The sequence below is a fragment of the Barbatula barbatula genome (assembly GCF_947034865.1).
Source record: "Barbatula barbatula genome assembly, chromosome: 24".
Taxonomy (NCBI): domain Eukaryota; kingdom Metazoa; phylum Chordata; class Actinopteri; order Cypriniformes; family Nemacheilidae; genus Barbatula; species Barbatula barbatula.
This window is the reverse complement of record NC_136787.1, coordinates 18,130,169-18,144,066: the sequence shown is the minus strand read 5'-3', so window position 1 is coordinate 18,144,066 and position 13,898 is coordinate 18,130,169. Positions and strand designations below refer to the sequence as shown.

Here is a 13,898-nt window from a genome sequence, read left to right as displayed (position 1 = left end):
TTGCTCGTCGGAAGCTGGACCGTGGCGTTGGTGTTCAGTACTCCCCACATCCTCATTGCGGAGCACGACGGGAATCAAAGTATCAAAGTTTGTGAAGAACGTTTCCCAACCCCTGCCGAGAAGAAGACTTTTGATGCTCTGTATCTCACTATGGCTAATGTTATTCCAATTATTGGGATCAATTACGCTAGCATACAGATTGCGATAACACTGCTCCGGAGTCAAAAGCGAATCAACGATCAATCCAAAGGAAACAGAAGTGGGACAAATGTAAATCCTCCATCTGTAGAGCAAAGAGCGGAAGGATCATCAGAAAGATGTCCAAAAAGCTCAAGAGATGTAGGTGCCAGTTCTTCCAAAACTATGAATACTGCGACCAATCCACCACAACCTGTACAGAAGACACAAGTCAGATCCAACCCGTCCTCAAACAATCAGGTGAGGGCAGCTAAAAGTGTGCTGGCCGTAGCCACCATCTTCCTCATCTGCTGGTTCACTCATCTAGTGCTCCGCATCTACAGCAGTATCAATATCAGGTCCGTTCTGGCTGTGAAGCTGACAAATTTCATAGGAGCGTCTTATCTGTGTTTCGTGCCATACGTCTATCTGCATGGAGTGAGGAAACTCAACTGCTCATGTTTGTGAGATCTGACGGGACATGACAGGAATCAGATATGTTATGAGTGAAGTATTTCAAGAAACCATCAGGGAAAGCTTTAGAGATATGTTTGTCTGTGTATACTTATGTCATTTGTTAGACATGAATTGTTTAGTAATATTGCATATGGTAATGAAGCTAAGCTTGTAGTAGGGAAAATATCTTCCACCGAAACAAGAGATGAGAAATGATTCTCCTGTTGTGCTTCATAATTGCTGACAGACGTCACGACAATTACGTCTGTAACGCTGCTCAAAGAATTATAAACGTGCCTTTGAGAGCAACTCTTGTCATGTCTTTGTTGTCGGATCAGCAGAAAAATCTTGGTGTCAAGTGGAACAAGGTATCACAGCTACTGGTGAGCTTTGGATTAGCCAAAACAAAGTGCAAATGTCGAAATGTCCATGCCCATGTTATGTCTGGTTAGTAGCATATCTGCAGAGTAAGGAAATTCAACTTATGTTAGTTAGAACTTGATTGCAGAATACTTGATCAGTTGCACTCCTGCGTTGTCATGTTAGCATTGGGTCAAAAATGGACAAACCCATCCGTTGGGCTGAAAATGAACCTATGCTGGGTTGTTTTAACCTATCGTTGGGACAAATGTAATCATCTTTTGGGGTCATTTAGCAAAACCGTTGGCTTTGTCCATTTTTGGCCCAATGATAATTAATAACCCAACAATTTTTTGAGTGTATGGGAAACCATATTTAAACACAAGACCGAATGCAATGTTTATAAAAGTATACAAACAGTACTTTGCATGTGTTTTTCAAAGCAATAAAAACTGATTTCTCTTGTGTTTCTGGTAATTGATGGCAGCCATTACTGTAATTATCTCAATTACACCAGTGAACAAATGACATATTTGCTTATGAATGCAGTTCTTATGTTATCTTTACATCATGGACAAGGTGAAAAAACACAAAGCGTCATAAGAACCGTTCAAAACTGTTTAACAAAATATTAAATCAAAATAAATATGGTAAATAATCATTACGGGAGAAATTGTTTAAGAAACTGTTTACAACAAAACTGTTTTTTATTGGTGCTTTCAAATCATTTGCAATCATTTTAGTACACAAAATTGAAGAGTAGTTGAAAATAATCAAGCGCTTTCATAAAATAGTTTAGATAAAATGATGACCTTGGTGACTAGTACAAAACAAAGAGCATTATGTTTCCTTTCAACCTGCTCTATGCATCCACACAACCATGTCAAGACAAACAAAAACACACACTATGCCTCGAAAACTAACCATGCTGTGAGAATTCTTAACACTTGTGACTTTATCCTCATTATTCAAATGCTATTTGAAGTCCAACACAAACCTCGGTCATACACTTTCAATTCGAGCAGCAGAAAATATCTAAAATAAGAACAGGCACAAGCCAAAAAAGGAAATTCAAACACTCTTACACATGCAACTGAGGACAAGAAAAACATCTGCAAACCAACGATGGAGACAACTGGTCTGTTTATTTTGGTCGTCAGTTCTGCATTTCCATGGATAAGTGAACATTCGTCATTTTGTATGAAAGAGCAAAGATCCACCGTGTGTAAACGCAGCAAACGTCTCTTCATCAGTGTTTTACTTCATTCATGTGTCCATCAAACTCCAGACCAGGAGATTAGAGTCAATTCCACTTTTCGCCGTCATCAATGCAGTTTCTCCAGTTTGGCCTGCAGGGATTTAAAGTTGCGTATGATGTCCTGCAGAGCAGCGTTAGGACTCAAGGACTGAAGCTCCACCAGATATCCACAGATATTATCCAGACACGCGTTAGTAAACCTCCGTCTGATGAGAGAAACAGCGTATGAGTGCCAAACTAAGTATCAAATCTATAAAACATCTGGAGGACAAAGCGCTCTCACCTGTCGTAGGTGGGTACACGGCTGGGGTCCTCCGCGTATCCTGACAGAAGCACATGGATGCACTCGACCAGGTGAAGTGGGTTTTTCAAGCGCTGCCAACACGGGTCCTACAAAAAACCCACAGAATACCAAAATCGTATTATTATTGTGCCATGTGCTAAAACAAACAGTGTTAATGAAGCTCCATGAGCATCACGACAACCTGACAAGTTCTCTGAGAAAAGGAATTTTTAATTTAAACTCTTAATATTTACATTTTATTAGACTGTTAAATAAATCTGTGTGCCCTTGTTTAAAATTAAAGCCAAAACAACTTAATTTTGACCACTGCATTCTTTTTAAATTTCTCAACCAATTGTGACCAAGCTCAAATGATGTCTTATAAAGAACTTTAGAAAAACTTTTTTTAAGAAAACTATAATAGTGAACTAAAACCAAAACATTAATTTTCAGTTTTTTCTAAATCTAATAAGATAAAAATGAATGCAAATAAATATGAACAGTTTGGTGCCAAAATGAGATAAAATTCTTATTTTTTATTTTGTTAACATGTTCTTACTGTCTTTTATTGTGTTAGTTAACTGTGTTTGTTTAGTTATTATGGCTCAAATAAAAACAAACAGAGTTATCTCGTTTTGGAACCAAACTCTACATTAAATAAATAATATTTGACAAAACTATGGCAAAAAATGTAGCATTAACGTATACAAATATTACAATAAAAGCCAAAAAAACAATAAAACTCAGTTGCAAAGTATATGCTCTGATCTCATACCCGGGTCTTGAAGAGCTGGTCGTACACTTCAAGCAGACGTGGAAGCTGAACTCCAATCTCCTTCATGGTGAAGGTCACGAAACCCACATCCCAGCTTAACTTGCACACTTCCTGTTCCAGAAACTTCACCAGGAAGTCTGATGGAATGACAGAAAGAAAAAAACAAATGCTAGAAAAGGCAACACATGAAAGAAATGACAATTTCTTGAAACTGTCTGTTAAATCTTGATCTATGTAGTCAACACACAGTATACAACAGAAGCTCAAGAGTGCAACGATAATGGGATTTCTCAGGGAACACACATGCTGATAAAATTATAGCTCGAGTGCACTGCATCTTAAATTATCTTCCAAATGCATAAATGTAAATATCAAATGACTAAATGAATAAAAAAAAAACTGAGTGAGTTGACACAGCAGTGTCACGGCAAGTCACATGATCCACACTTGAGGACACTACAGAGGTTAAAGTACCTAAAGGAAAGTATCGTGGTGTTCCAGCATACAGTTTTCCCAGCGACACAAGCTTTAAACTCAGAGCTCTCATCCGGTCCGCTGGACTCATTGCAACACTGTCACTTAATTCTGAAACACAAGACAACCAATCAGATGCAAGGACGAGAGCGTACAGAGAGAGAAAAAGAGCGTGAGATTTTACCTTTCTCGATGACCTCCTGCCACAGCGAGTTGACCAGTATAGGGTCTGAATGTCCAGCGCAGTGAATTATAGCCAGTTTACACTCAGACAGGCGGAAATGATCAGCGAACTCTCCGTACAGCTGCAGAGAGCGAAACAAACAAAAACAAACATTTCACAACACAAAACTTCCATGGCGTGCATCTGATTGGATGTACAACCTAGCTTTTCATGCACCTTTGTGATGTCCATGAGTTCAGAGTCCAGCTGTGTGATGGCTCCCTGCACTGATGGATGCTGGGAATATTGTCTGCGTAGAGTCTCCTGGATCTGCACTTGAATACGCACCACCTGCAGGACAAAGATAGAGTTGCAACAACCCAACATGCACAAAATGTACACCGAGATGAGGTGGTGTGTCAATACCTCCATCTTCTCTTCGAGTTCGTGTAGAAACTCTCCATCAGCTCCCAGCGAGGACACACAGGAGGAACTCTTGGCGGAGAGGATGGCCCTGGAGATGTACTCCAGACGCTGCTGCAGAGAGATCTCTGTACTAAACACACAACACAAGCAGCTTGTATTGACACTGAGCTACACCAGCTGAAAACTTTGAAGTTAAGGGCAGATAACCCGCGCATGTGATGTCACTTACCTGTGCATTTCGGCCAGACGCGCCAGCACGTGTGCCGCCTTCCCAAAGCTCCTGTTCTTCTCGTAGTATCTCCACAGAAGGTCCAAGTTACGCACTTTACTCTGATCCTGTTTGATCATGTGCATCAGATGATCTTCAAGATAAGGAGAATTCACCTGCACCAGAGAAATGTTTCATTTAAAAACACTGCATGTCATTTTTACTACAGACACATCCATGACATCTGCTATACCTCCAGGAGTTTGTCTGTAAGGTCGGCCTGGATGAGCCAGTTGTAGAGAGCGATGTGAAAAAGTTCATCTTGAGATCGCTGAGCCAGATCAAGCATCTGCTCAAACTGCAAACAAGAAACAAACCACATCAACCGTCATGTACAAACCATACGTCTGTAAAACAAAGCGGCACGTGACTCACGTGGGCGGCCGCATCCTCATTGCTCAACATGTTGGGGTCAGAGGTCATGACTGGGGGTCCGGGTTGTTTGGGGACGCTGGGGGATTGAGGGGCGGCTTTGCTCTGGTTCACCAGCTCCTGCATAGTGTCCGTGATGCATTTATAACTAGAAAGTCTGGATAAACACATGAATGATAAGTGAGAGTGGATTCGTTTCCATGAGACGGTTTATCTGTGTGCATGTTCTTACCTGTCCTGGAATGCCTGCTGTCCAGAAATGTCCTCCTCTGGTTCTCCGTTTCTGTAGAAGTGTGGCCCCAGTTTCTGAGGGTCTTTTTTATCGGCGGCCGTCAGACACAGTTCGACGACCCCTTCATAGAAACGCACTGAACGGACCAAAGGAGAGTACTTCCGTTAGACAAAGCTAAAAGGTTGAATAGTTTGTATCAGGGAATCAGATGGATGTTCTTACCCTGCCTGTACTGTGAACAGACGAGCGGCAGGTCCGCGTGAGAGCTGATCTGCTGGTAGAGCCGTAGAGATTCTCTCAGCGTTCGTTCCTTATCAAGCTTGTTCTGAATCTGTCGGGAGCTCTGCAGAAGCTCGTTGGCCTGTCAAAGGTTTATGTTGATTTAAGATTTTGGCTCAGTTTCACAGACAGGACTAGGCTTTGATCAAATTACAATATTTAAGTAGGTTTTATAAATAATGTCTTTCATTACTGGTGTGCATCTTGAGCACATGGCACTGACATGTTTTAAGATCCTTAAGCAAAATGTGTAATATAAAAGGTGGATATAACGTTTGGAGATTGTTTGAAATCTTGTTTGATTGCTGGCGTGGTCCCAGCGCTAAAAGATGGCGTACATGAACCGCACGCGATCAGTGAACCGCCGTTTGTTTTTTATCCATCACCTCGTATTTTATTTTTATTCCAACCCATTGTGTTTCTTGTAAATGTATATTTTGGCAACAGTGTGTAAACACTATCATACCAAAAATGTACCTTTAAATTGAACATTTGAGAAAAAGAGATAAAGAAAATATGGTGTCATTTACGCAGCAGTGAGATGATCACCGGTACCTTCGAGCAGGTGCAGTCATCACTGCTGTACAGTAGAGGGCAGATGTCCCTCAGGTGAGCGCTCACTGTATCTACAGACGCTTTGTCTTTGATGTAAACGTTAATGAGGGCAGTGATGAGCGCGCCGGTCAACTCCCGTCCAGAAACAACCACGTCCTTAAAACTAACAGCCTTGATCTGCTCTTGAAACTCCTGAGAGAGAGAGAAGAACACGAGTGAAAATACGATGCACACTCATTCTATTTGTTCAAATCATCTTTTTTTATATGGGCAGAATGCACGAGAGAGCTCACCTTGGCCATCTCTGAAATGATCAGGCTAAACTGATGGTCACACAGAAGTTTCCAGAGCGCTAGTGTCTGATAGGAGCGATGAACCAGCTGCTGCATCGCCTGAAGAGAGGCTTTCTCAAACACCTGCGCCTCTGCTGTGGCAAACACAAGATGATCAACACCCCCGCCCAACACACGCACATAACAGACACACGCTGAAACTTACTGTGGTATTTCCTCTGGAGCTCCTGCTGGACTTGTTGAGAGCTGGAGCCATCTGGACGCATAAATCCCAGAAGTCTTTGCTGCAGGTTTGCTGGCGAGCTGAAACTGAAAGTCGACTCAGATCCTCCATCACATTACAAAATTACTGCCATACAAACAAAGACTCAACGGGCACCTACCTGGCCACACCCAGAGAAGATGGATTGAACTGGGAATTTTTGTCCAGGAATTCTTTCAGACCCTGAAGCTCCATTAAACCGTCCTCCAGATCGGAAGAACTAGCGGTGCTCTCCAACTACAACACAGACACGTCACTACAAATTAACGGCCAGATGTAATACAATGTTATTTCTGTAACAGGTTAAAGCAAAAGAAATCCTGAGCCTGAACTTTTTTGCGGGGTTATATCAAGCTTTTTTAAATGTAATGTTTCTGAAATGTAAAACACATCGAGTATATCCATACTCACAATAGTCACGGTCTGACTGCCTGTGTTAAAGATCTTCTCTATGGCAAGACTTCCATCCCAGATGTTCCTGAACCGTGTGATTTTTTACAGATAAAATCAATATACACACAGTGGGTAAATATGTCAAAACTGCTTGATCTGAATGTAACACTGACTGACCCCAGTATGCGACTGAAGTAAATACTAATGCCGTTGTGTTTTCCAGAGAAGGTGACCTCTGGTCCTGATGACATGGCTGTGATGGGCTGGGCTCCGCTGTAGTTTCCGGGTGTACACGGGCCGTAAGGTGTCGACACATTGGGAATGAAAAAACCTGATGCACAGAAACATCATGGGTCCACTCCAAGTAATGCCATTCACATATCAAAAATAATCCATTGCAGGACATTTTCACATCAGGATTTGACCGGGAATGCGGAATAAATGGTTAACCATCATGTTTTTCTTGCCAGCATGGTCTTAGACCACATCCACACGAAGCCAGAGCTTAACCAATCCAATCTTTTTTTTTTCTCATCCAAGAAATATCTGCGTACACACGAATGCGCTAAACCAACTCAAAACTGTGTGGTTTACACAGCGAATCAGTATGTGGCGCTGTTATTCTGCCACAGAGATTCACTAAAATACATTTTAGAGCATGCACATCAACTTTGCATGCTGGGGTGATGACATCATTGTTTTTGGAAAGAAACCGATTGGCTGTACACACGAAAACGCAAGGGTGGCGTTTTCAGACTTATCCACTTTGGGACCGGGTTACAAACAATATTGGTATCAGGCTCCCAAATGCCGGATCCGTGTGGATGAAATGCAGATACGATACAAATGTTTACATATACAGCTAAACCTGTGTCCGTGTGGATGGCCTCTTAGTTATGTCATTAGCACACACACACTAGTAGTAAAAGTCTTTATTTCTATACCTGGGGCAGGTGTAGCAAGAAAACTGGGGTTTGGTAGGGGACTGCCCATGGGCAATGGGGATCCTATAATGACAGCACATTTTGGATTAGATATTAGTCACCACAATCACATGCATGACATGCGTTCCACAGGGTTAATAGTTAATTTGGTTCAACAGTGTAGTTTTAAGGGCAAGGTCATAAATTTCTCACCTGGTACAGGAGAGCTGAAGAGGGGACCTACGTTACTGGGGGCCGATATTGCAGATGGGAAACGCATCTGAGCCTCACCGCCATACCTGCACATAACACACAAACAGATAGACAGACGTGGTAAATAAAAATACTTTCAATGATGAACTGGTTTAACTTCTGAATACATCGTCGACACAAATATCAGCAAAACAAGTCAAATCCAAACCCTTAATATTTGAAAACGTACAGTTAAGTCAGTAAACATTTGCAGTTGTAAATAATAACCCTTGTAAAGCTGCTTTGGAACAATGCAAATTGTGAAAACTCTATATAAATTAAATTGAATAATAAAATTTATTGCGCAGCGCTCTGAAATTCTTGTTTGGCTTATTGTGACATTTCAAGGTACATATTCCCAAATCAAATCATTTTGACAGGCACAAAAATTAAATAAAGATATGTTTTTAACTATGTGACAACATATTTACACATCACACTGTCTAGATCTATTCTTGCGAACAATAGACACATATTCAACTGTGCCACACTGGAAAAAATACATTCGTGACTTTCATCTGACCTGAAAAAAGCTCGTGTGGCCCACACTGACACCTCTCTGTCACACGCTGCCGAGGAACACGCCAAGATGAGCGCTGTAGCACACGCCTGCTCCTCCTGTGAAAGATCGGTAATAACGCTTAACAGACACACAAACAGATGAAAATCTCTCTGAATTTTAACAACAGACATGACATCAGACACCTTGTGCAGCTTAAAAAACCTCTCAATGTCCTCGCTCTCCCCTCCGGCGCTGCTCACCAGCAGGTGGCGTAACTGATCCACGGGTCTCAATTTGTGAAAGATGTGACTTCCCTGAAACAGAACGTAATGAGATGAGGTAGACGATCATGATGATGATGTGTCATGTGGAGGATGGTGATGATAATGATGGAGATCTTCAAACCTGGGCTGACAGGAGAACAAACTTCTGCGGTGGGATGTTGTGCTGTTGAACAACTAATGGAGAATCAGTGACATGGATGAAATCTTTATTGAGAGGAGTGATGATCTTTGATGATGTCACTTCCTCCACCGAACACAGAGCCCAAGAGTGACCGTCCACATTTACTGTCATCTGTAACAAACGAGGTGTTGACATTTGTAAAATAAAGACAAACAGGCTGGTGGACAGACAGTACGTGTCAACAAGACTGACCTGGGCTTCCATGAGGGGCTTCTTAAAAGGAAATGAATCGTGATTTATACACCACAGAACATCATTGTCTTCAGTCTCGGAGGCGGACATCAGCACAACTCCTTTATTATAAAGAGCCTTGTGTATTTTAGCAGGCTTCTGTAGGGTGGAGGACGCAGAGAACCCGGGCGGCAGGCGCACGTGGACCAGAGCCAGGATACTGGGTCGGGCCTGGGTGTGTTTGCCGTTGGGCAGCGTGAAAGGGGTGGTGCTAAAGTACAAACGCACACCTGCGCAGCACAAAAACACAATTCTGAGAACCCAGAGAGCAATGATATTAGTATAGCCGTCAAAAAAAAATGCATAATACCAGCATGAGTGATGGCCAACAGATGACAATCTGACGACTCGGAGCGATTGATTACTGCTATCTGAACGATGGGTTTGAACACGGAGCGATCAATCGTCCTAGAAAAAAGATGCAATGGATATATGTTATACAGACATTTTTTTAAACTGACATCAGCTACTATAACTACCAATATGTCCACATAGAGGTGCATCCCTACAGAAAACAACACAGGGGATGCTGTTACCTGGCGATGTTACCAGCTGCAGATACGATTGAGCTCAGAGACATAGCAGCGACTCGACTCATTCCCTGCCCGTCAGCTCCGAGATCATACACCTGACACACAAACACATGCATGCAAAGATCAGAACACTCTTCCAAGTATTAAAATATTATTTCACACAGACACGGAAATTCTGACATCATCAAATTTCAAAAAGTCATATAGGTTTGAAATGACACGAGGGTGAGTAAATGATGACAGAACTTTTATTTTTGGGTGAACTATCACTTTTTAACATTACAATATAATTGATGATATAATGGCCCACCTGAAGGACTCCTTTCTCCGACCGAGTGTATAAAATGTTTCGTGAGTTGTCAATGGCGATTTGAACAACCGGATCTGCAAGATCATATTAGAACATTACATAAAAATCACAGATCTATCACACCCGAATGTTTCCATAATGTCCTACATGTACTGATCCAAAATGTATCCCTGCTGAATAATGTTCTTACCATCATCAGAGAAGGAGAACTGAAGCAGAGACGGAATGAGGAAGGACAGGCTGCTCTTGGAATGGTTGATCTTTCTGCAGCGTTGACTGAACCAGCCAGCTTCCGCCTGATATGCTATTTCATACAGACAGCCGTCTTTCCCGGCCATGAAAATGCGGCCCTGCTCTGTGGAGGTAATGGCCAGCAGGTACGTGTTATCGGTGGGGATGGAGTACAGAGGATCCGGGAGGAGCTGCATTGCTCCGGACATACTGTCATTCAGACCTGTGGGAATTCATATACAGAGATTGACACGGTGAGAAAGTGACAAAGCAGATGGACAACAGGGCGAGTTTGTGTTTAAAACTAGCATGGAGCGCATTGTGAAAGATCTTTAGAAAAAAAACAATGATCATGGCCAGAGATTCAAGACACAAACAGCAAGATGAAATTTAACATTCACCTGTGTGAGCCTTTGGGAAGCTCAGGCCCAGAATCACAACATCCACCGGTGTGGCCAACACTAACAGAAAGTGGATGTGAGGCTGGAAAATACCTGAAACGCAAAGCTCACTCATGTTACTAACAAAAAATAGTTTGTAAAAGAACCGATCGACAGCTCGAAATCTCAAGACAAAGGTTTATGAGCAACAGCAGCAGAGGTTTGTACTTAAAAGAAAAACCAACTAACCTGACTTGGGTTTGACCAATCCAACTGACAGAATGGTTTCACTCAGCCCGTCGAAATATGCCACATCGCTCCTGAGGGAAATCAAAGACAATTCAAGCGCCTCAAACAATTCCCATACAACCAACATACACATCATCATCAACACTCACCCATCCTCATAATTCCACATAAAAATGTCATTATCAATGGTAAGCCACGCCCTGGAGATCTCAGGGAAAACTCCCATCATGCAGTTACACTGCATATCTGTGAACCATTACAGTTAAGGTACTTCAACACATTCCCATCCAATATCACAATGTCATGCTCTGTTAAAGGTTTTCTTATAAAAGTAAAGACATCCATCTGTAGACAGGATACGGCCGAATTGCTCAACTAGCTCCGGCGGCAGAGGAACTCTCCGGATGGGGCTGAGTTCTGGAAGGCTGGGCACACTGATCAGCCCCGAGCCCTGCAGAGGGTAATCCATATCGGACATGCCCGAGAGTGAAGGCATATCTGCCAAACACAGTGAAACAAGCGATTAACACCCGCTGGTGTGTTTTAAACGATAGCGGAAATAAGACCAGAGATGGACGGACGGTTGATCTTACTGTGTGATGGAATATTGAGCAGCTCAGACAGGTCAGGAAAACAGCGATCCTCCTGCAGATGTCTGTCAATCAAACGGCTGGAGCTTTCCAGAGCCTCCTGAAGAACTGCAGCTGGACTGCTGGAGCCCATAATGGACGGCATGACGTCTGGAGACTACACAAACCACCTACAACAAAAGAAAAAACTGTGAATTCATGTATGTCCTTGTAATATAGTACAATATATATATATATATATATATATATATATATATATATATATATGTGTGTGTGTGTGTGGGGGGGGGGGTAATAAAGCAAACGTGACTTAAAAACACTACTTGACTGATTTCGCAATAGTGAGGAGAATATCAGATGTCCTTACAATTTGTTATTTTACATATTTAACTGTATTTGTGAAAAAGAGCTTTAACCAAACGTGCAAAAATACAGATATACAAAATGCTCTAATGTTATTAAATGTAGATCACCATTAAGCTCCTGTTAGAGTAACGTTACATACAGACAGTTTATAAACTACTACTGCACATCTGACAGTAATAGCAGTCGTGTCGTGTGCGTAATCGGAGTTTAAACAATAAACATGTTGGGTTTATTTCAAACACAACTAACATTACAGTCAATACCACAACATGTAAGCTAGCTTTAGCTGTTCGGCTAACTTGAAGCAGAAAGCAACGTCAAAGCAGACGATTCTCTGGAATGATGTTTTAAACACGCCGACTGTAACAATGATCGACTCACCTCTCAATAAAAATAAAATTCATAAACTTCATAAATTCTGATCAGAGTGAAATTTGACAGTGAACTTCTCCCGCCAAGCTCGTGTGGCTGATGCAGTGAGTGGATGTGTGAAGCGCGTGGACTCGGGGAGAACACGGCGTAACATTTCACAATAAAAGTCCGAAAGACTGAGACACAGTGTGCTTAATTTGATTGACTTTTCAATATGTTGCACCTTCAGATACCAAATGTTAAACGTTCTCTAATATAATAACAACAAGAATGTATTAAGATTGACTTGTTAAACAGCGCATTTCATGTATGATTTTACTAAAAATATTTTTTCTGTACTGGCACGTTTTGCAGCTTTGCTCCGCCTTGTTAAGTAAGTGATGTAAAAGACTACAAATCGTCTAAAAGCAATTATTTTAACACTGTTTCTTAGTTTCACTAGTTTTCAGCAATTTTGAAAGGACTTATTTCTGAACTGCGTTACCCTTGTTGCAAGAGCTTGACGCTGTTTTTCATAACGCTTTTGAATAAAAGACCAGTTTCTACTTTGTTTTGTGTGGGATTTTTTTACATTGTTTGTCGTTACTGTCCTGAATAGTTTTCAAGTGTGGAGATGTATATGTTTACAAACCGTTACGTCGGGCATTCGGTACTGCTTATATCGGCTTGTAAACAATAATGATTTTCTTTTCGGCTGTAAATATTTACATTTAAAACCGTATCTGATTATTAATGATAAAGTGTGATTCAAAATTACAATTTGTAATGTTACAGTCCTCCGCTAACTTGCAGATGACAATCACAACAGACTGGGGACAGCTGCGCTGACCAATCATAAAAGAATAAATGTTTCTATTTCCTTAAAGTGACATTTGCTCATTTGAAACATGTTACACCGCATCCTAACCAAAAAAATCAATCACATGGATGTCAATCATCAATCACTGTGTAATCAATCACAATACACAGCCAATCAGAAAGTTTTTGTCTGTGATGCCTCACCGGACGCTGTGCTAGTAATTCATAATGTAAACGGATGTGATCGAATGTATATAGCCTGTCATGACCCATGTTTGGCGATTAATATTCATGCAGAACTTACATCGAATAAAAACTGCGTCTGAGACGTCGCGGCTGACAAAGGGCGAGCGGTGAGCCGCGACGTCGCAGAAATGGCCGTCGCGCCGCGTCGCGTTCGGTTAGGACACGGTGTTAGATGTTATCATATCACAGATAAACGATCATTTTTATTGCAAATAAAGTAAATCTCATTGAGTGTTTTGTTGTATTCTTTGATGTAGACGTCGTATTATCTTACAAAGAGAAAAAAGCTAATTCATTAGCATACATGTTCAATAAAATATTGTGGTACCTTTTGACAAAAGGGTCTGACAATCACCAGACAATGAGATCATGGTCACATTATTATTTTACACATACAATTTTATCCTGTCTAAATAATTGTATT

General features: G+C 41.4%; 1 protein-coding gene across 5 annotated transcripts; it reads right to left on the bottom strand.

Annotated features, from left to right (window-relative positions):
- Positions 1-1,667: 1,667 nt before the first annotated feature.
- Positions 1,668-13,638, bottom strand: nup155 (nucleoporin 155). Of its 5 annotated transcripts, none has more exons than XM_079448109.1 (34): positions 13,533-13,638; positions 11,696-11,862; positions 11,463-11,600; positions 11,252-11,348; positions 11,103-11,173; positions 10,875-10,967; positions 10,433-10,696; positions 10,243-10,316; positions 9,936-10,027; positions 9,710-9,807; positions 9,361-9,629; positions 9,109-9,279; positions 8,907-9,017; positions 8,725-8,819; positions 8,163-8,248; positions 7,971-8,033; positions 7,204-7,357; positions 7,045-7,111; positions 6,755-6,870; positions 6,577-6,680; positions 6,372-6,505; positions 6,079-6,270; positions 5,467-5,605; positions 5,245-5,380; positions 5,016-5,169; positions 4,834-4,938; positions 4,602-4,756; positions 4,373-4,502; positions 4,184-4,297; positions 3,968-4,088; positions 3,784-3,894; positions 3,310-3,446; positions 2,535-2,641; positions 1,668-2,457 (listed from the first exon to the last, which is right to left on the bottom strand). In XM_079448109.1, the coding sequence occupies exons 2-34, from the start codon at positions 11,835-11,837 to the stop codon at positions 2,319-2,321; spliced, it is 4,179 nt and encodes a 1,392-aa protein (XP_079304235.1). In that variant the 5' UTR covers positions 11,838-11,862; positions 13,533-13,638; the 3' UTR covers positions 1,668-2,318. The 5 variants fall into 5 exon arrangements, with proteins under 5 accessions (XP_079304235.1, XP_079304236.1, XP_079304234.1 ...); XM_079448110.1 differs by lacking the exon at positions 13,533-13,638 and adding an exon at positions 13,188-13,338; XM_079448108.1 differs by lacking the exon at positions 13,533-13,638 and adding an exon at positions 12,440-12,563.
- Between the last annotated feature and the right edge of the window lie 260 nt (positions 13,639-13,898).